This window comes from Nanorana parkeri, unplaced genomic scaffold, assembly GCF_000935625.1.
Source record: "Nanorana parkeri isolate BGI_ZX_2015 unplaced genomic scaffold, ASM93562v1 scaffold229, whole genome shotgun sequence".
Taxonomy (NCBI): Eukaryota; Metazoa; Chordata; class Amphibia; order Anura; family Dicroglossidae; genus Nanorana; species Nanorana parkeri.
In genome coordinates this window covers 161,072-182,780 of record NW_017306497.1, presented here as the reverse complement: position 1 = coordinate 182,780, position 21,709 = coordinate 161,072, and the positions used below count along the sequence as shown (strand labels likewise).

Below are 21,709 nucleotides of genomic sequence, written 5' to 3'. Positions count from 1 at the left end.
GGTTGACAAAGCTGCTCCTACATAGATACAGTACAGTGAGTGAGAACTGTCATCCTAGGACAGGAAGTGTGTTACCACCACATCTAAGAGCTGGAAAACTGCAATATATAAAAATGCTGTTCTTGGGTTGAGATACACTTTAATCCAACAACATTTACATGTTTATCTAAGAATCAAAAATAAAAGATTGTAGATTTGCTGTAAGACAGGCCTGCATGAGAGGGCCTCCAGTAATACTGTACTCAAACCAGTTAACTTTGTGTTCTTTATGGTAATAGCCTTCACAGTAAGCAACACGTGAATTTAATGAGCATCAGCATTTACAAATTCCGTTACGCTCTCACATTGGTGATGTCCAGATCGGACCCTGTGACTCACTGAAGATAAATGACTAAACATTTAATGATATGAATGAATGGGCAGCTTTGAATCAAGAACTCTTATTGGAAGTGTTATCTGTCTCTCAAGCACAGACACATGCATCGTATTAGTTTTCATTTTGCTGCAAAGAGGCCCTTCTACCCACTATATGCACAACAGGCACTTATTCATCTGAATTCCGGCACTCCAGAATGTTGCTACATCAAACATAGATACACTTCCTGACCTTCCTTCATCAGCAGAATTGGATTTGTGGGAAGAATGTATAGGCTGGAGGGGCTAAAAGATGCATTCTGTCAATAAGGTCAAGATTTTTGAGAGTAAAAAAACAACATAATTATTTGCATTTCTTGGCTGCCCTTTAATGTTTGTTGTTAAATCCAGCAGCAGGACTGCAAAGGGTGTAAATTTGGGGTAGTGGAGTCCTAAGGCTTTTAAAAGGTAAGAAATATGCTGGCATGTCCTCTTTAAGAGGACAGGACCATCACGCCCTACGTTCGCAGGATGTCCTCAGTTTTACAGGGTGAATGACACTGGAAGTCATTCAAGCCAGAAGGCTTTTTTGTGTTGAACCCTCACTGGGGGACTATTTAAAAAAAAAAAACAACTGTTTGGAGTTGTGCTTTTACTGCTGGCAACAATGGGTTACTATACCTATAATCTGGATTTTGTATGACTTATAGAGGGAGGAAATCTCCCAGGTGGGGACAGAGACAGCAATAAATACCTGACAAAGGTTTCAACCCTTTCCAACTCAATCCAAAGTAAATAAAAATGTAGGACTATACATAAACTGTAACTATGTAGTTGTACTTTGCTGTGTATAATAGACAGTTACCCTCCACCTTCATCCACTGTTTCTTCTTCCATGTATGCATTTATTGATGCTATCTCAGCGTCTTTTTGTCGGTGTTTGTACAAATAATATGGAAACAAATGGCTGTCCGTTAATAATTCACAGTGCATGGTACTGATTTAGGACAATCCATAAATTGTCAGAGGTCTCATGGTACAGCAAATGGTGTTTGGCTTCTTCCGGACAAAGAAAGGATGCATTCACCCAGAAACAAGCACTTTTCAACCCAGCGACAACGACCTTCCACATTCTGTTACAATGGCTATATTATTTAATGCAATAGAATATATACTAGGGATGTCCAGATACCACTTTTTCAGGACCAAGTACAAGTACAAGTACTTCCCCTCATGTACTTGCCGATACCGATTACATATATGTAATATGTATTACATATAGGGTACACACTGCTGTACACATATATGTATTACATATAGGGTACACACTGCTAATACACTGGACACCATAGATTTACAATTAGTCCCGACTCCCTGCTTTAATAGCGCCCCCCCTTGCCCTCACTGTGCGGGAGAGCAGCGACGAGTCAGCGCTGGTCCGGTGGGAGGAGCTCCAAGTGGGGTCCTAATTTAGCTGGCCCAGAGGTGCCGGCCAGCTAAATTAGGACCCCACCTGGAACTCCTCCCGCCGGACCAGCTCTGACTCGCCGCTGCTCTCCGGCACTGAAGGACATTGTCGGCGAAGAGGAGCATCGCGTCACTGCTGCTCATGTGGGCGGCGCTCTGAGTGGGTTAGGACCCCACCTGGAGCTCCGCCCACAGCAGTGACGCGACATTCCTCCGCTCAGCCACCACGGAAGGTAAAGTTACAAAAAAAAAAACCAGTGCAAGCTTCGGCGTTATGCATCGGGGCATTTTGACAAGTACAAGTACTTGTCAAAATGCCCTGTATCGGGCCCGATTCCGATGCTAGCATCGGTATCGGGACATCCCTAATGTATACTATATATCTACTGTATATTACCAATGCTGGAATAAACCAATTAACGCAAACATATAAAGTCAGAAGCTTTTTCAGCAAGTACAAAAATACACATCTTTTTAATAATTGCATTGTAATGGATATTACATGAGGGGGTCAGGGCAATCTGTACAAAGTCATGAAACACATGAGATTTCAGATGGCTTTAAATAGAAAACATAAGGTACTTAACATCATGTCCTACCTCTACACAGCACATTGCACACACGAACATTACACTTCCGAAACTATAACAGGTAAACATAATAACAGAGACATAGCCAAATCAATTATAGATATATATAGATATATATATATATATATGTATAACATTTACAGATATTTACTGACATCAATTACTGTCGTCTCATCTCACACTTCCAACCAGAGAACACACCGATTCCACTTACATGTCACAATAATGGCTTGTAGTTATGAGCGTAATTTGACATACTAACCTCTGAGTGTGCTTGTATTCACTGGCTCCAAAGGGCCGTGCTTGGAAATCTAACTGCATTATAATTGCATAACTCAATAATAACTGATGACTTGCCGAACAGGTTTCACCACTTAGCACCAGACATATTAAAGATCAACTCCAGCTAAATACACAGTTGAAATATATATAATATCTGTTTTATCTTCTAATTAATGTGTGATTCTAATCAGCAAGTTTTCACTACAGGTATTGCAGCCGCAGCTTAAACAAGAACACCCCAAACCTGCTGACTGGACAATGAAGGTGCAGCAGCACATTAAGAAGGTAATCTCTCTGCTATGCGCATCTATCAGCATGTTCCCTGTCAACACTTGTGCACTTCCCTATGTGACAGAGCTCGGACCTGAGAAGTCAATTACCGTGTCCAAACACTGCCACGCAGGGGGTGGACCGTGACATCATCTTCCTGGTCAAAGCTCTACCACCAGAGCTTAGACAGGTAGCGATACTGCAGTGGAGAGGGGGCAAGGAAGCATGGCTCGGTAAGCAGAAAAGCCTGGAGGGGAAGGGGGGTGTTGTGCTACTTGTAGACACTGTCACATTACCATGAATAGGCACAGTGTCTCCTTAAGTTAGGATTGCAGTGCAGAAAAAGCACTCTGTTGTCAGCCCCAAGCAGGAAGTAAGGGGCACGCTAGATTTCTGGCTTATATATTTTTGCACTTGCAGCATTTTTAAAAGGATAAAACATGGGGAAATGGGCATGTGCTGATGTTTTTCAACAGTGCCCGGACAAGCCCAAGTCACACTGACAGCCCCTAGAACCCCTGTTAAAATACTACAGGAGATACTTTCCGGCTGTACCCAGGCATAATAAGATGTAGGTTAGTGGAACAATGAAAGCTCTTACAAATGAGCATTAAGTATCAATTGTCTCTTAATTCAAAACGCTTTACTGCTTTCAAAAAAAAAATACTGTTAAATTCTCCTTAAAAAGCACACTACATTCGTTCGCATAAATTACACGCAAAAGTTACTCTTCCAAAAACAAAGCTAATTTGTAACTTCTACAAAAACAAAACACAAGGTCCCCTAAAGACCAGTGTTCATTTAGTCGACTAAAATGTTTTGTTATGGTTTTCGTCATCGGCATGTTTTCACTGATGAAAACTAAATAAAAACTAAGTTAATAAAACTAAAACAATGACGAAAATACATTGCAATTTTCTCTACTAGGGACTTAGTCGACAAAACTAAACTAAAATAAAAATAATTGAGATGACTAAAATACGACTAAAACTAAAATGCGTATTTTAGTCATCTGAATTATTTTAGTTTTAGTTTAGTTTAGTCAACTCAATCTCCACTAGAGAAAATTGCAATGTATTTCCGTCATAATTTTATTCCTATTAACTTCGATTTAATTTAGTTTTCATCAGTGAAAACACGCAGATGATGAAAACTATGACGAAACATTTTAGTCGACTAAATCAACACTCTAAAGACTGCATGTCATGGGTTACGGATCTGTCTTCACACATAGGACTCCTCAGTGAAAAATCTTTGGTCTAATTCTTCAAATTTGGGGTCGCTGCAGCGTTTTGCATGCCAGTCCCGGCTGGTCTGCTTTATGGCATTGTCATAGTCTTCTGTGCCTTTCACAGGCTTAGGTAGATCTGCCTGCAGGATTAGGTCTCCTGTACTGGTGCTCAGTTTTGGAGACACACAAAAATTTTTCACCAAGTCACAGTTGGCAGTTTTGGCCACAGTGTCCACATTAGCAGGTAACACTTTATTCTTCTTGAAACCAGTGACAAGAATACTGATGTCCCTGCCGATTGATGTTTTGGCAGTCTCTTCTTTTGAGCAAGAAGTCTTATCTTCTAGCTGGTGGACAGAATGTTCACTAGAAGACTTTAGGTTTGAATTGAGAAGCGCAGGCTCCTCTAGAATGAAAGAGTTTGTAGATTTTCTTCGGTTTCTCTGACCTAACAGTGCAATATTTTGACCGAAGAAAAAAGTTTGTGGCATTAGTGTGCTATCTTGGCTGTGTGTAGAGAGCTCAATGTTTATGGATACAGGAGATGGAAAAAGGAATGCACTGCAATCCACATCCTTTTCACCATTTCCATTTTTGTCTCCCAAGCATCTCTCTGTCATATCAGGTTTTTCTGAAAGTGTCTGGCTACCAGTTTCCTTGGAAAACCTTGCAGTACAATTTAAAGTGCCATCATCCATGAGTTCTTTCGGCCTTTGTATTGTGATTCGGTTCTTTATTTCACAGTCTAATTTTGGCACAGATTCTTGTTCCACAAAGAAGGAACATTCTGAAATTTCAGATTTAGCTAGTACTTTAGTGGTATGATTTCCATCTGTATTGCTGCAGTCCGCTGGTGTCACTGCTTTGTCCTTTTTTTTGGAGCTCTTCACACCACATTTACCATTTTTTAACCATGAAATTGGTTGAGTGCTGACAGAGCTTTTATGGCTTGGCCACTCTGCTCCACTTTTTCCTGTATAAAGAACAGAACTGTCATATGTCTTTTTAGCCCGGTCAACCACTGATAAGGAGTTAACAGCCAGGAAGTCTGGACTGAGTTCCACTAGTTTTGTGTGTTTCCTTATAGTACAGTCCAGGTTTGAAGGCACTTCATTTGGATTTAACACTGAATAATCAGAGAAGTGGGAAAAAGCACTGTCCAAGGAACTCAGTGAAGATCCTGATGGAGATGTGGCTGGAGAAGACAAGCTGGAGCAACTAGTCCGAGAGCAAATGTTTAGTCTGAGTGCACTAGGTGGCAGAAGTCTATTAGGAGTGCTCTTTTTATCATTTGTCTCTTTTTTACCGTTAGTTTTGGAGACATCAATTCCTAAAGTCAAGCTGCGATTAATAAGTTTTTGCCCTTCGACCTGCAAATAGCGATGTTGTTTAAGATAATCATCTGCTGACTGGGAAAGAAGTGCATCACAGCTCGAGTTATTCTCCTGTGGAGATTCATTAAGTTGGCTGAACCTGGATGTTAGGATTCCAATGGCTGGTTCTGAGCAGCGTCGATGCCTCCTCACATCTGTTGTGGAGGAATATCCTGAAGTGTTTGAGCATAGAGATTCATTCTCAGATTGTTCATGTAACACTAATCGATGGTGAGAAACTGCTGACATCTTCACAGGTGAGGTCTTAGAACAACTATAGGTCCGTGCCTCTTCATGATAGGCCTGGTCCATATCACAGTCACTCAGAGTCAAAACAGAGTCTCTGCTGCGGTTTTCATGACTCATTTTTGTAGGTAAGCCACTGTATGGTGAATCTCCATCGTCGTTAAGGTCATTCTCCAGGCTGTCATATGAAGAGTCAATATGTTTTAAAGAACAAATATCTAAAAAATAAAACACAAAGCCATTAAGTTCCACAGGTTTAAATAATGTAACAGTCTAAATAAATACAGTCTACACTTTAAATGATGTTACAGATAGATTAGTATTGTTTTAAGCCATAACCCTGCTGATTGTGTTTCAAATATATCAACTTTTTATTTAATTTTTGATAGCATGGAAAATAGTGTAAACCCCTGTCAGGCTTTTTTTTTTTTTGCCATTGATGTCCCATTGAGTGGTTTTCCTCCACTTCTTGTCTGGTAGACTCAACATGAACTGAGAGGAAATATCTCCATTTTATGAGCATTCAAATTTTGACATACTCCTAACTCACATTATATAATCCCTCACTCACCCATGTAGTTGCACATACTATAGATTATGAAGGGCAACTGGTGGCGAGTAACTTCGAAGGCCTGGCTAGTAGCTCAGGACCTGAAATTCTGAGCCCTGCTATAGAGTAATTAATCCTCAAAGTCTACATCTGAGACTGTAGACTTATTATTTCATAAGTCAATTATTTCAGTGAAATGGCAGCCTGCCAGCCCTAAAATATCTAATGTAAGCACAGAGAGGGCACACAGGAGGAGGGTAGAGAACAGAGAGCTGAGACCTCACTTCAACAACTTTACAGCTTTTGTTTGGTGAACTTTAACGATCAGTTTCTTCACTACTTCACAGCTGAACTCCACATAAAATAAAAGAATTACCCTTGCAGTGGGGCTCCCAATCACTGCAAGCATTAAATACTCATTTTGGTCTAGGAGTAAGATAGATAGCAGTTTTACTTACCTTATCCCTTGCTTCCCCGGCAGCTGATGCTCTCTTCATCACTCCGGGTTGTAGGCCGGCTCAGGCTTGTAGGCGGGGCACTGGCATTGTCATTTACAATGAAGAATACCGGCTTTGGGGGATTGGTTGAGCAGGTAGGAGGAATAAGGTAAGTAAACTGTTTTTTATATTATCCCTAGACAAATGCAAGCATTTAACTCTTGCAGTGTGGGGGCAGACCCACTCCAAGGGTAATATTTTTTTTACCCACAGTCCAGCTTCAAAATCTACCAGCTGCTCTCTGCAGATCTACAGGTGAAACTCGAATAATTAGAATATCGTGCAAAAGTAATTGCAGTAAGTGCTGCAAAAGGGGCCCAAACCAAGTACTGAGTACATATGCATGCTTGTACTTTTCAGAGGTCCGATATTGTTCTATGTACAATCCTTGTTTTATTGATTGCGTGTAATATTCTAATTTTCTGAGATTGTGGATTTGGGGTTTTCATGAGCTGTAAGCCATAATCATCACAATTATGACAAATCACGGCTTGAACTATCTTGCTTTTGCATGTAATGAGTCTATCTCATATATTAGTTTCACCTTTTAAGTTGCATTAGTGAAATAAATGAACTTTGCACGATATTCTAATTATTCGAGTTATACCTGTATACGCTAAAGCTTTGTTTTCAGCTTAACATGAATATTAAATGTCACAGGTTTTGTCTACTGACTTATACACCATGTGGTGGTACCTATACTGATCCAGCAGAAATATGACAGATTGGGTGACAAAAGTCTATATGTGTACATATGTATGTGTACATAGATTTTTGCCCAACCTCTAAAACAGAATAAAGTAACAATGTAACTTATGAGGGACTTTGCCTTTAAACAATGCTCATGTGTAACTTTTTATTTCATCAGAATGAGAGATGCTCCAATGTTCCCTGAATCACCTGAGTATCATGTCAAATCATTGGCATGTATACCATAGGCTCTTAATTCTCCTTTCGCAGCCCATATGTGATAGAAGGAAATTTATATCTATACTTTTATTATTCTTCTATGGAATATTAGTACCTGAGCTGTCCTCTCTGTTATCGTCCTTTGCCGACAAGCTGGCATATAATAATGAAAGGTCCTCCCCAAATATTGTACAGTAGTTTTCTATCAGGAACTGTACAAGTACTGACACCTGGAAGTAAAGTGAGAAAACAATACGTGAAATGCATTTCAAACATGGAAATATCCCTCTACAAGAGCATTTCAACAGGGTAGGAATGATGCTGAGTATATCATGTTTTGCATAGAGTGGGGAAGGACTTTGAAAGGTCTTAACTGTTGTGTGCATCCCTGATGAGGAAAAATTCTTGCACTTTTTGTTTATTTGACACTTGCTACCTGAAAATGAAGTGAGTGGAAGTTTCCCCAGTATAGGCACAGACAGCAATAAAAACCTAACCCTAACCCTTCCCTACTCTACATAGGAATTTTTAGATTGCTTTCTGAGTCCCCATTTGGGAGATCTCCTTTCACTTCATGTTCTGACACCCATAACTTGGACAGAAAGTAAGCAGAAATCTTCTACACCAAGCTGTTCCTGGCTCTTGTAAGCAAGAATGGTTCCATTATGTGTGAAGCGCCGTTTAGGCTGGCTACACCACCCGCAACTCATCTATGGCATAGAGCAAGACTTAGTAATACAGGACTCTTGCAAAGGGGAGCCCAACTCCTCTATGGTTTCCAGAGTCTACTGCAGAGGACATTCAGGTTGTTGATCACAGTGGTCACAGACATACTGTACCTCCCAACTCTCCCTCATTTGGAAACAAATCTATCTTTCTTCCTTAATTGTTCGTTTTCAGTCTGATGTACAGATATCTATGAAAAAGTTTTATTTAATGACCCAAATGAGACTGAATCCCCTGCAACTTTTCAAAGTAATCCTAAAGTAATTTTTTTTTTTTAAATCTGCAGCATTTATTAAAAATGTGCCTAAACTTTCTGCCATATGGGTCCTTGTTTAGGCACTTCCTTTAATAGGGTAACAAGGTCCTGTCCCTGTCTCCTAATTGTGCTCCTAGGTTGTCACTCTTTCACATGGACTTATTGTGGAGACTACAGGTAGCTGTATTAACACACATTATTAAGGCATGTTCCACTGTTTTCACAGGGAAACTATCCTAAGAAAAGGCTGCATGAGCCCAGACACTCTCCACACAAGAAGAGATCTGGCTTCCACAAGTCTGAGAAAAGAAAGCTAATAGTTTGGACCTTTTCAGTACACCTATCCAGCCGTCAGTTATCATATACTGCTCTACCACCGCTTTGTCCATGGGATCTTACCTTTCTTGTGAACTCGCCCTCTGCTTCTGGGCTAGAAGGGTTTGGTAGCCAAAGCAGGCTAGGAGCAATACACACTGCCAGATTGAAGGCCGTCATTTGATTGGTATCAGATCGTTGCTCAATGCAGTGAAGTACCCCAAACAGGTAGTGAAGTAGAGTGACATTAATTTGAGGAAGTTTCTCCAACAACCTGCAGTTCCAAAACACAGGATGGTCATTTATTCACAGGATTGCTAATACAAATTAAATACAGTATTTAAATAGCAATGGTATGACCTTAATTACCATATGGACTTATTGTGCTATGGCCTTACTATTGGCTTGGCCTTACTACACTATGTCCTTATTACAAAAAGAAATGGTATGGCCTTACCACAAATGCAATGGTATGGCCTTACTATGGCATGACCTTACCTTACTATAAAATGCAATGGTATGACCTTACTAAAATTCACAATGGCTATGGCCTTACTACAAAACACAATGGTATGGCCTTACTATGGCATGACCTTACCATACTATAAAATGCAATGGTATGGCCTTACTAAAAATCACAATGGCTATGGCCTTACTACAAAACGCAATGGTATGGCCTTACTATGGCATGACCTTACCATACTATAAAATGCAATGGTATGGCCTTACTAAAAATCACAATGGCTATGGCCTTACTACAAAACGCAATGGTATGGCCTTACTATGGCATGACCTTACTACAAAATGCAATGGTATGGCCTTACTATGGCATGACCTTACTACAAAATGCAATGGTATGGCCTTACTAAAAATCACAATGGCTATGGCCTTACTACAAAACGCAATGGTATGACCTTACTATGACATGGCCTTACTACAAAATGCAATTGTATGGCCTTATTATGGTATGGTCTTACTACAAAATGCAATGGTTTGGCCTACCAAGGCTTACAAAGAAAAAATCAAAAACCCAGAACATTTATAAAGCACAGCGGGACTCTAAAGCCAGCGAAGCACTCTTACAATTAGTAAAAAATAAGTGAGTGTCACAATTTAGTTTATGAATTCATGTGACCCTCAATGTACTTTATTGAATTAAAAATAAAACAGTCCTGTCTATGAAACTAAAGCCGGTTATACACCAGTAGAATTCTGTTTGAAGAAAATTTGTCTTCGGGATGTTCATTAGATTATCTAATATTTAATGGGGTCAAATCGATGACCACTTTTGACTGTAGTGACAAAAACAATTGAAGGAGCAGGGTGGAGCAATCATATCACCCTGTATACCCATCTTAAGCCAATGCTAAAATTGTATCCTGACTAAGTGTATAGTGCCTATTATTTTATTTTATTATAGGTATTTATTAGGGATGCAACGATACCAATACTAGTATCGATATCGCTGCCAATACCGAGTATTTGGGCGAGTACTCGTACTCGCCCAAATACTCCAATACCTTTCCCGATACTGGAACTTCCGGTCAGAGGGAGATTTCCTCTGACCGACAGTGCCACGAGGGAACATGGAGCCGGGAAGCTGGCTCCAGGCTGTTTGGCCGGCTTGATGCTGATTGGCCGGGAAGCTGGCTTCCCAGCCAATCAGTGTCGAGCCGGGCAAACAAATCTGATAATATGGCGACATGACCCCCACCCTGCAGTGCAGACAAATCATTCCCCTCACATAGATCCTTAGAAGCAGTAATTACTGTACCAGTCCCTCGGCCTGCTGGGCAGACAAGCTCTCCAAGCTCTCCGGGATCTGCAGACGTCTCCTGTGTGCACAGCGCCCGCATGATCGGCCCTCAGCCTGCTATTTTTATACCCATTGCATCCAATCACATTCTATCTTATCCAGGTCTGACTTCAGTGAATCCTGATTACTATAGGTTGGAACACTGAGTTGGAGGATTTACGTATGCTTATGTTAAACTTTTACAAGGTAAAACACAATATTATATTTTATATGTACAAGGGTCACGGTAGTCTGACACCTACTTCTTAGTAGCCTTTATCCTTTCAGCTAGAGTTCCGTAGTCGATCACAGAAACCCATTTATCATAAAGTTTGGATGAGAAGACACTGCCAGGGATGTTGCGCAGAAAGTCCTGTGTGAGGAAAAACATGTCAGGCCGGAGGATAAAGCAAAGTAATCAGAAACAGATGTAGGGACGTAAGACTGAGAAGTACAGGTCTAATCTAGACGAACTGAGGAAATCAGTGGATGCTGGAAATCACGTACTCCATACGTGATGAACCTGACAAATCTTTTGTATTACTGCCAATCCAGTGCTGAGATTTTAAGGCTTTGCGTGGCCTTGTCTGTCTCTGCTGCAGTTAACTAACACTTACAGGTCTTGCTTCTCCCCCAGCCTCAGATGGGACATTGAAAGGAGAAGCAGCAGACTGATGAGCTCATCTCTCTTTTACTCTGCAGTCTCCTCCTATCTGCATGTTCTTTGTTAGCTCCTGAGCACAGCAGCACATGTGATTGGATCCTTGCGCTTCTCCTCCGTCTCTCAGTCTGGGCTCTGCTGTACAGGGTTTTGCAAGAGGCTAATTCTGGGACACATTCAGAACTTACACTGCTTCCATTTAAATACCTGTCCTCAAGTGGTGCAGTATAGGAGGCAGCATAGACAGTAATCTCATTGCTGTCCTCCAACAATGTATACATTGTAAAGATACTGTATATGATGAAATCCCAGCCACAGGCTACCCAATCATTTCTTACAAGGGGAGTAGGTAAAGAAAGGGATGAGTATGGCCAAACATTTCAATTAGGGATGCACCGATATATCGGCCACTGAAACATATTGGATTAAAATGGCACTTTTGGCAAAACATTTTGCCCGAAATAGCGCTGCATCTGTGTCCCAGCGGGAAGGAGAGAAACTGTCACAGGTGGCCGAGCGCTGCTGGAGGAGAGTGCTGTAAGTGGCCGGCGTCTCTCCTCCCCGCACCACTCAGCCTCCTGTCAAGGATCAGGAGAGCCGCGTTGTGGCTGTCACAAGAGGCTGAGCTCTCCTTCAGCATCGCCCCGCCCAGCCTCCTGTGACAGCGTGTCAGGATGGAGAGCGGCGGTGTGGACGGAAACAGCTGTCACAGGACGCTGAGCTCTCCTCCCGCACCACCCGCCCAGCCTCCTGTGACAGTGAGTCAGTATGGAGAGCGAGGTACAAACACTCAGCGATCAGGGATCGCTGAGTGTTTGTAGATAATTGTGGATATAGTATGTTTACTGTGTCCTCAATCATGAATGAATGGGAAGTGATCTACATCACCTCCTGTTCATTCATGATTGTGGTTATAGTAAACATACTATGTTCTCAAGTTATGAATGAACAGGAACACTCAGAATAGATGATTACTGTTCATTTATAACAGGGGCTACAGAAGAAAAGATTGAGGACTCTGTGTCCTCAATCTCTTTTTCTATTTTAAAAGCGAAATATCAGGGGTCTGTCTAGACACCCAATATTTTCCCAAAGCCCCTAAAAGTAAAGTATAAAATTGTTCATTCATGATTGTGGTTATAGTAAACATACTATGTTCTCAAGTTATGAATGAACAGGAACACTCAGAATAGATGATTACTGTTCATTTATAACAGGGGCTACAGAAGAAAAGATTGAGGACTCTGTGTCCTCAATCTCTTTTTCTATTTTAAAAGCGAAATATCAGGGGTCTGTCTAGACACCCAATATTTTCCCAAAGCCCCTAAAAGTAAAGTAAAAAATAAAAATATTTAATAAAAATGAATAAATAAATAAAATATAAAAAATTTAAAATTTTATCAAAAATAAATTAAAATAAAATATTTTAAACATCTTAAAAAACTTAGAATAAAAAACATTTTTGGTTTCGGTTTCGGCTTGACTTTTTTTACATTTTGGTTTCGTTTCGGTTTTGAAATGTTTATTTCGGTGCACCTCTAATTTCAATATGGCTGTCTATAACACAACTGAGGTGGAACGAAGGGTTTAAGTGTAGCCACAGTAGACCAAGTGACTACTATGAGGCTCAGAAGCACAAAGGGTCCAGAGCTGGCTGGCTACACAGTGGCATATACAGGTAGCATTAAGTAAATACATTTGAATGAAGTAAATGTATACAGTTCTGGGCGCTCCGTACAATTGCCATGGAAACAATTGATAATCTGAACGATTAGGGGAATTTCATATCAATATTGTAGATTAGAGAGACAATGTTACTTTCCTGGGTGGGACCGAGACGGCAGATAAGAGACAGCAAATAGCAGGGAGTAATAACAGATCAAGCTTAGCCTTTCATACCTTCAGCACTGAAGCAGTGACAAAGATAGATTCACAAGCAAAGTCAACATGGAATCCTGCATTGAGCCTCTCTTTCATTTCCTTGCAGGATTTTGCATTGGCTGAACGCCTGAAGATGCCTCTCGTGAATGGTCCATCTTGGCACAGCACAGACAGCATATCCTAGAGATAAAAAAAATGAAAAATGAGCACACATTTTCCAGCTTTTATCGCTAAAGCGTAGTGTAAGCATGTGATACATTCCCTTGTTCCCCTCTCCCCCCTGAATTGAACATTTCCAATGAAATCATTTAGTTTTTTTAAGAAATACCTCTCTTGAGGCTCAGTGATGTCATTACTGGGTCTGTCTGCTGCTCTTTGCTATAAATTGAATAGGAGGCTCCTGTACACATGACATCTTTATGCCTTGGATATTCTTCAACAGAATTCTATAAATGAACACATCCCCCAGATCCATTTAGACATGCCTGCTTCTTCCTGCTGGCCACTGGGTGCTGTAGACTTTAGCTGTGCAGTCTGCTGATTGGTTGACTGATTGCATGTACAAGGGATGCCAGGAATTTGTTCTTTCACATAAAGAGCGGGAACAAAATGATTGATGGCAGAGAAAGCTAATTGCTGTGAGAGGGGGGCCAACCACAGGGAGAAGTGATTGATAAACGATGGAGGCCATACAGACAGGAAATATCAGCAGGCTCAAGATAGCTGCTGCTGGTTTACAGGGTTATGTTGTGGAGATGCACGTTTGCAGGTAATTGAGAGTATTCAGTTTTTACACAAGGAAGGACTTCAAGGCTACAAGTGTAAGGAAAAAAGTTGGAGTTCAGCTTTACTACTCAGCATTATTTCTCCTTGCAATCACTATGGCAAGAGGCAAAGACAATGTTCGTTCAGCCTGAAACATGTATGTCAGGTTTCAGCTAAGCTAGGTGTGTACATTGTTTTATGAGAAGTGGAATTATCAGCTGTTTACTGGAGATTCTCCAGCACTGGTTTAAGAGCGTCACAAATTCTACAAATCAAAGGGGTTTATATGTGTAACAAAAAGACAAATCCTTTCAGGAGACTTACTGTATGTCAAATGGTGTGTCATTGGCCAGAGTCTGGGCTGCTGCTAAGCATTCATTACTAGAAAACTGAATGTATACCAACAAAGGCCCTCAGAGGGCCAGCAAACAGGCTCATGGAATGAGCTGAAGATATTTCAAATGTACATTGGGTATATGGGGAAACAATATTGCCCAATATACATCTAAACTCTTCTTACCAACTCCTCTTAATAACAAGTTGTCTTACTAGCAAATCCAACTTTTAAAGTGTCAGTCCACCCAAAACGTCTAATTTCTGGTTGATTCTGAAAAGATAAAGAAGAACTCCGGGTGAAAATGTTATTAACACTTTTAGTGGGGCTACCCCCTACTACAAGGATTAATTGCTTGTTTTGGTTTAGGGAGGAAAATAACAAAGTCGGGCTTGCTCTTAGACCGGTTCTTCCAGCCTCGCTTCCCCTCCACTGCAGTGGTCTAAGGTCCCTGAGTCATCATGTTCTATACACTGTGTATTGGACGTGAGGACGCCCAGGGACATACCATCACTATAGTGTAGGAGGTGACAGGCCGAAGAGAGCGCCTGTCTCAGAGGATCGGGTGAGTATAGCTTTGTTATTTCCCCCCTTAGGCAAAAACAAGCAGTTAACCCTTGCAATGCAGTGGTAGCCACACTGCAACCGCTAATAAAAATCTGCCCAGAGTTCTTTTTTTATGTATATTTTTTTTCTCAGGCACTCTATTCATGAAGCATCTTGACCTCTGTTTGTCCCAGCACACCTTCTCTGGAAATAATGAGGGGGGGTTATACTATTCCAGTTATAGCATTTTATTAATTTTATATGGAGATTGGAGCAAGAGATGCTGGGGTACACAAAGATGGCTGGGAACATCCCAAACTCTGAGGTGAACAGGAACAGAGGTGGGAATTATGGGAGATCTAACTGCAAGAATGTACAAGAGTACAAGACATACTGACGAAGCCCACATACCCTACTCACATCTAGGATAACACTGGACTGACTCGTTAAACCCCCTTTAGCCTATAATAGCAGTTACAGCAGAATAATCTGCTATTAAAAGGTAATGCCAATCACATCACCTTCCATGCATGTATGGCTAGTTTCCAATGCATATGTGTGACTGGTGTAGTAGATCTTTCACATACAGCTTACCTTGCTATATTAGTTTTACTGGTCCTGTATCTAAGAGAGAATGTAGTGCTGCCATTATGACCACAGTGTGAAACAATCAAGAGCATGGATAGGTTACAATGTCAGTAGAAAGCTCCAAGTGCATAGAGTAATTCGAGTTCCCAACCCCATCAAAGTGACCTTTGGTTTCATAGCTTGGACCTAATTCATCATAAGGGGACCAGTTGAAGTTTTAAAGTCTGCCACCCTTACTCTTTGCCATTATAAGCAATACACAATCCAGTCTTGTAGTGGAATATATCACGGTACTTGAGGTTTGGTATTATAGCCTATGCTTACACAGTCACGTACAGACAGTACAGTGATACATCATCTGACATTAACATTTAGAACAAACAATGTATAACTTAGGAATTTTCTTTCTACACGATTGGCCTTTTTAGAAACAGTGCCAGTTCCGTAAAGTCAAGCCAAGGTTTAACGGCAACATTTCTCAGCCACGTACAGCACGTCAGAAAATTATTGTAGATCAAGATTAATTTATTATTCTAGAAGACAGCCCCATTAACCAGCCACTGTATCAACCAGATATGTTTTCATTAAGTTAATTTAAAAATGAATCTCAGTCTGCAGGGTGATGTTCCATGCTCTGTTGTGCTGTACATATGTTTGTACTTCACAAGGTAAATGAATCAGCTAAAATACCATAGAGAAGAAGGCTGACTTAAAGGAGCTGACCACTTTCAAATAGAACCTTCATTTTCTGCAAAAAAGATGGGTGATTGCCTAGATTAGGTGACACCCCAACCATAACATGGCAAGTAGTAATGACCTTTAGCAACTAAGATTAAATTGTTCTAAACTCAAGAACAAAAATGTAACATATTGGCGCTTACCAGTCATTACATGTGGTGGCTGCTTTAGTTTTCTTTATTCCCTTTATTTTTATCTGCCAGTAACAAAGTTGTTGTTCTAGGGTGACAATGTTCACTTACTGTATTATATCTATGATGGAGTGCCGTTGTCATCCTAAGACAGAAAGTGAGTCAGGAACACCTCTCCCTTCTCATACACATAGCAGGGAGGTGGACTGGGCAGGGCTGGCCACACTGCTTGGGATTTCAGTGCAGCAAAGGCAACTCAAACAAGAATTTAGGAGCTCAATAGATTTCTGGCAGGATGTAAATGTATTTTTCTGCACTTTCAGTATTTTTGAAGAGACAGAACTTGGGGAAATGTGCATGTATTGGAGAGAAGTACTGAAAAGGTTTTCTTTTTTGTTTTGCCCAGACATACACTTTAAAGTCAATTTGTAGTCTACATCAAGATAACATTTGTCATCAGGTATTAATAGTTTCAAATTATTGCTTCGTCCAGTATGTTTTTCTAAAATCTGTCTTTAGCTTCATTGGAATGTCACCTCGTCCAGTCTGTTTCTCCTCTCTGTTTTGTATTACTACATTTAATTATCACTGGATACTACTATCTCAGCCAAAGCAGTGCTATGGGACTTTATGTAGACATCACCTTGCCCTAGGCACATTGAAAAGATAATACCCTATTGTATAAGGTCTGCTCCTGAATATTTCTGTAAATTATTATTTTGATTAATTTTTTAGTAAAAACAGAATGTGCTGTTGAAAGCAGCATGGAGTCTCCATTATATGAACAACTGTACAAGAGTGCCAATGATTTCATGGTTCCTGCCTTGTAACTCCAATGTCCAGTGGAAGATTGATAAGGGACATAAATAAGAAAAACACAATCAATTTGAGGCTTGGTGTTGCCCCCTTTAACCTTCAAGTCCTAGGCACAGGCCCATATAAGCCATTATGGTAAGTAAAGTCCTGAAATGGTGGCATATACACATCGCTTTCCTAACTGGTGCCTGCACAAGGACATGAGTGTTCCTTATAAGCTGATCTATTGATTGCTGGAAATGACAGCAGCCAGTGACTTGTAAGTGAACACTGCACAAAATCACATTTACACTCTGGGTTCCATTTCACTTTTTATAATGTTTTTTCTTTTGAGCCTGCATTACATATTAAAGTACCGTTGTAATAACCCAGGCAATTTGAACTAACCATTTCACGGCAATATGCAACCAAGAAGAGGCAACCTTCAGGAAAAACTGTCTGTTGGCAGTTGTATGTTACAAGCAAATCTCAAACTTCTCTGAATAACTGGAGCTTCAACCCCTGAGTATCCCTATTGGTCCCTGGTCCCTCCCTGTAAGAGAGAAGACCCTGAAAAGGAAAGAACCCAGCAAAAACTCAGATATACGCATACATGTTTTTGGGAAGCGCCCATTCAGCCAAAATAGCATTTGTGAGGTCTGGTACTGATATTGGATGAGAAGACCTGGACTGCAATAGGCACTATACAGTATGTGAATTATAATTCTGACCCCTGCACTGCATTTACAATGTTGTACACTATATCCTTACCTTTGCACAGTATTACCTATGTTGTATAATATATTCCTGACCACTGCACTGCATTAACTATGTTGTGTAATATATTCCTGACCCCGGCATTGGATTTACTATGTTGTACATTATATCCTGACTCCTGCAAGGCATTAACTATGTTGTACAATATACTCCTGACCCTGCACCATATACAATATGTTGTAGATTATACTCCTGACCCCTGAACTTCATTCACTGTGTTGCACATTATACATCTGATCCCTGCACTGCATTCACTATGTTGTACATTATACCACTGACCCCTGCACTGCATATGCTATGTTTTACATCATGATCCTGACTCATGCACTGCATTCTGGAGTCTTATCAAAGCTGCTACAGGTATATCATTAAGTCACACCAATAGGACAACTGACGTGACAGGTTACCACATCTGCCAATGCGTTACAGCAGTTCAGTGACAAGTAGCAAGAGACCCCAAGGTGAGTAACAAACTGCCTTAGGATTTCATGCCTTCTTGCCAAGGGACAACAAATACTATACCTAAAACTTAAAAAGTCCACGTATCATGCTAAGGCTTAGTTCCCTCAACCATCCCTGCAGAGTATAGCAGTAGCAAAGTGGTCTCAAGGTATTTATTGCATTGTTTACTTGGTAGACGTAACAGGGCATGCTTCCTTATTGTGTTCCTCAGTAGTATATAAAGATAGTAACATACTGTATACTTTCACATCTGATACATTTGAGAAGTGTTTTATGGTAATGAGGATTGTGTAAGAATCGTATGTGCTTCTTAAGAAGCAGCTTCAGGATCTGCTGCTCACCATTATGGCTTTGGGCAGGTTGTCATTCTCACATATGACTGGCAATGACAGTGCAAACAGCTTTCCAGGAGTTGATGAAGTTGGAGAGAGTGGGATGTTGTCCAGATGAGTGTTAGAACCACGCCAAAAGGTCCAGTTTATGATAGACCTCTTCCTTTTAAATGGTTTCTGGCTTGAATCTGGGGAAAAAGTGAAAGCATTTAGTGGAAAAGCTGCATTCTAGTCAATTAATTACTTGTTTTGTTCTTGGGCAGTGACCACGACTATCTTATAAAACAAAATACACAATCCTGCTTTATATCGCCAAGATTTTTTGACTGCGTACCAGAAATGATAGCAGAATGGATGCCTAAGATCTTAAAGTCAGATTTTATATTAACATCTTATTTTGAAAGCTGGCCCTGTGTTAAAGCATCTTATGCACGTGTGTGACAGACCTGCATGTCAATCCTTTTAAAGAAACAGTTGATAGATAGATACACATATGAAATACATTTTTGTGAACTGTCTACCTAACGAAAGACTTGTAATTCTGTTTTGCCAGTTTTATTTTTTATTCAGGCACCGTGCCAGACAGGAGCCTGCATATAAATTATTTATTTATTTATTACGGGTATTCATATAGTGCCATCATTTTACGCAGCACTTTACATAGTGCCCATTCACCCCCACCCCCCTTCATATCCTCTCTTAGCAGAGAGGGGACTGTCTGGCCCAGTTATTTATTCAGAGGCTACCAGAAAGCATACTTGCAAGTACTGGGCTTGCTTTTTAGAAAGCACAGCATGCTTTGCAATCTGAGAATATTAAATGTTTATTTGTAAAATAACGTCTTTATGTAAATTGTTTAAATATAATTATAATTTTTAGATAATTTTATAAAGCAGCACTTTACAAACCTGAAAAGGCAGAGAAAGAAGCAAAGCTAAACTTTTAGTGATTCCAGTTCAGCGAAGGATAAATTTCCATAGATTTCTATGGGTTACTGCACAACTCACTTTCCCTTGCTGAATTAGTTGTTAGAAAAGCAAGGAAAGCTGAGAAATCATTTTGCTCCTTGGCTTGCAGGAACGATGGCTCTGACCTCACTATTTGAACTGTGGTGTGAGATTATTTTTTAATTCAATGTGTATGTACATCAGGAAAATATTGTACATATCTCCTTTTAATGGTAATAACATGCCTAATTCACTGCAGTAAAAGCACACACTGCTGACATCCAAATACTTGCCTTTGTCCTGCGAGAGCATTTCAGCCAATTTATGTGTAAAATAAGAACTGCACTTTTGAATCCACCAACAAAACAGCCCCACCAAAGAAAAGCTGGCCCAAATCTTTGACGTGTATGGTTACCGCCAGACGTTATGAAGGATGGAAAATACAAGCGTGTTCCTTTAACCCCTGCGGTAGCCAAGGTTTTTAAACGATCTCCATCTTGACAAACAGAAATGGCTCATGTTGCACATTCCCCCTGAATATGACAGCAATCAGCCCCATATGTCATTGATAAAGAATTCAGGTTTTTGTTTTTTTTTTTCCTTTTTCTGGGTGTGGTGTTCCTAGGACAGCTGAAATATGAATATCACAGCCTGTTTCTTTTTTCTTTTTATTATTCTATATATTTGAGTATTGGATTTGCACTGCGCCACTTGGGACTGGGTGGAAAGACCTTTACTGGAGACTTTAACTTATAAAAATATTTCTCTACATAACCCTTCGGTAACCCTCTGACTTTTCAACACAGGAGTGCAAAGTCAATGCTGAGTTTACAGCGCTGTAGTGTGCTTGTCTTTTAAGTTAAGTCCAGAAACAGAAAAAAATTCAAGAATAAAAATAAAATAATCAGGTAACTTCCTGATGTCATCCAGTCCTCTCTTTTACCTTACAGGCCCATTCACGCCCCTATGTGTGTGTTACCACACTTATTAACAAGTGCACCTTTAAGGCACCCCGATTCACTTTGAATAGGTAATTGACGGGCCTCAATACGTGCAAAAACATACCCACACTCTATTTGGCAATGCAGCACACCACAATGCACACAATTTAAAATTAAGACAAGGAATATCTATCATGCCGTACTGAGTGTTGTGTTACTATAAACAAAGCTAGCAGGGTTTTGTCCTGTATTAAGAAGGGGATGTATTGCAGGGACAAGTCTATAATGTTGCCACTTTATAGATCATTGGTTCGACCTCATCTGGAGTACGCGGTCCAGTTCTGGTCACCAGTACTAAGAAAAGATGTCCTTGAGTTGGAAAAAGTCCAGCGGAGGGCAACCAAACTAATTAGGGGTATGGAGGACCAGAGCTACGAGACGAGGCTACTAATTTTAAACATGTTCACATTGGAGGTGAGGAGATTAAGGGGGGGGATATGATCTCCATGTACAAAATGTTCAACGGTGGTAACAACATTAGCGATAAACTTAACTCCATTACAAAAACTAGAGGCCATCACCTAAAATTGGTGGAAAAAAATTCCAGCACAAGGGGCGAAGGGGGTTCTTCACAGTAAGATCAGTTAGGGTCTGGAATTCACTGCCACAGGCGGTGATTTCAGCAAATAATGTGGAATTTTTCAAGAAACTTTTGCACGATTTCTTAAGGGACCGTAATATACAGGGGTACAGGTACTCCTAGAATGAGATCCTAATAGGTTGGACTTGATGGACATATGTCTTTATTCAACCTCAAATACTATGTAACTATGTACTATGTAACTATGTACATTCATTTGTGGGTTAACACACATGCAAACGGCCCTAAAGCTGAACTCCAGGCAATGAGTTGCATACAAAGATGAAAAAAATATATGGGAGCTGTTTTA

The 21,709-nt window shown here is 40.4% G+C and overlaps 1 protein-coding gene across 1 annotated transcript in view; it reads right to left on the bottom strand.

Annotated features, from left to right (window-relative positions):
• Positions 1-4,155: 4,155 nt before the first annotated feature.
• ARHGAP20 (Rho GTPase activating protein 20) overlaps positions 4,156-21,709 on the bottom strand; it is a 106,530-nt gene continuing 88,976 nt past the window's right edge. The window contains exons 10-15 of the mRNA XM_018556242.1: positions 18,881-19,059; positions 13,422-13,583; positions 11,125-11,234; positions 9,151-9,340; positions 7,885-7,999; positions 4,156-6,031 (exon numbers count right to left, since the gene is read on the bottom strand). Of these exons, the coding sequence (XP_018411744.1) occupies positions 4,188-6,031; positions 7,885-7,999; positions 9,151-9,340; positions 11,125-11,234; positions 13,422-13,583; positions 18,881-19,059 (2,600 nt within the window). The 3' untranslated portion in view covers positions 4,156-4,187. The remainder of the gene's footprint in view (positions 6,032-7,884; positions 8,000-9,150; positions 9,341-11,124; positions 11,235-13,421; positions 13,584-18,880; positions 19,060-21,709) is intronic.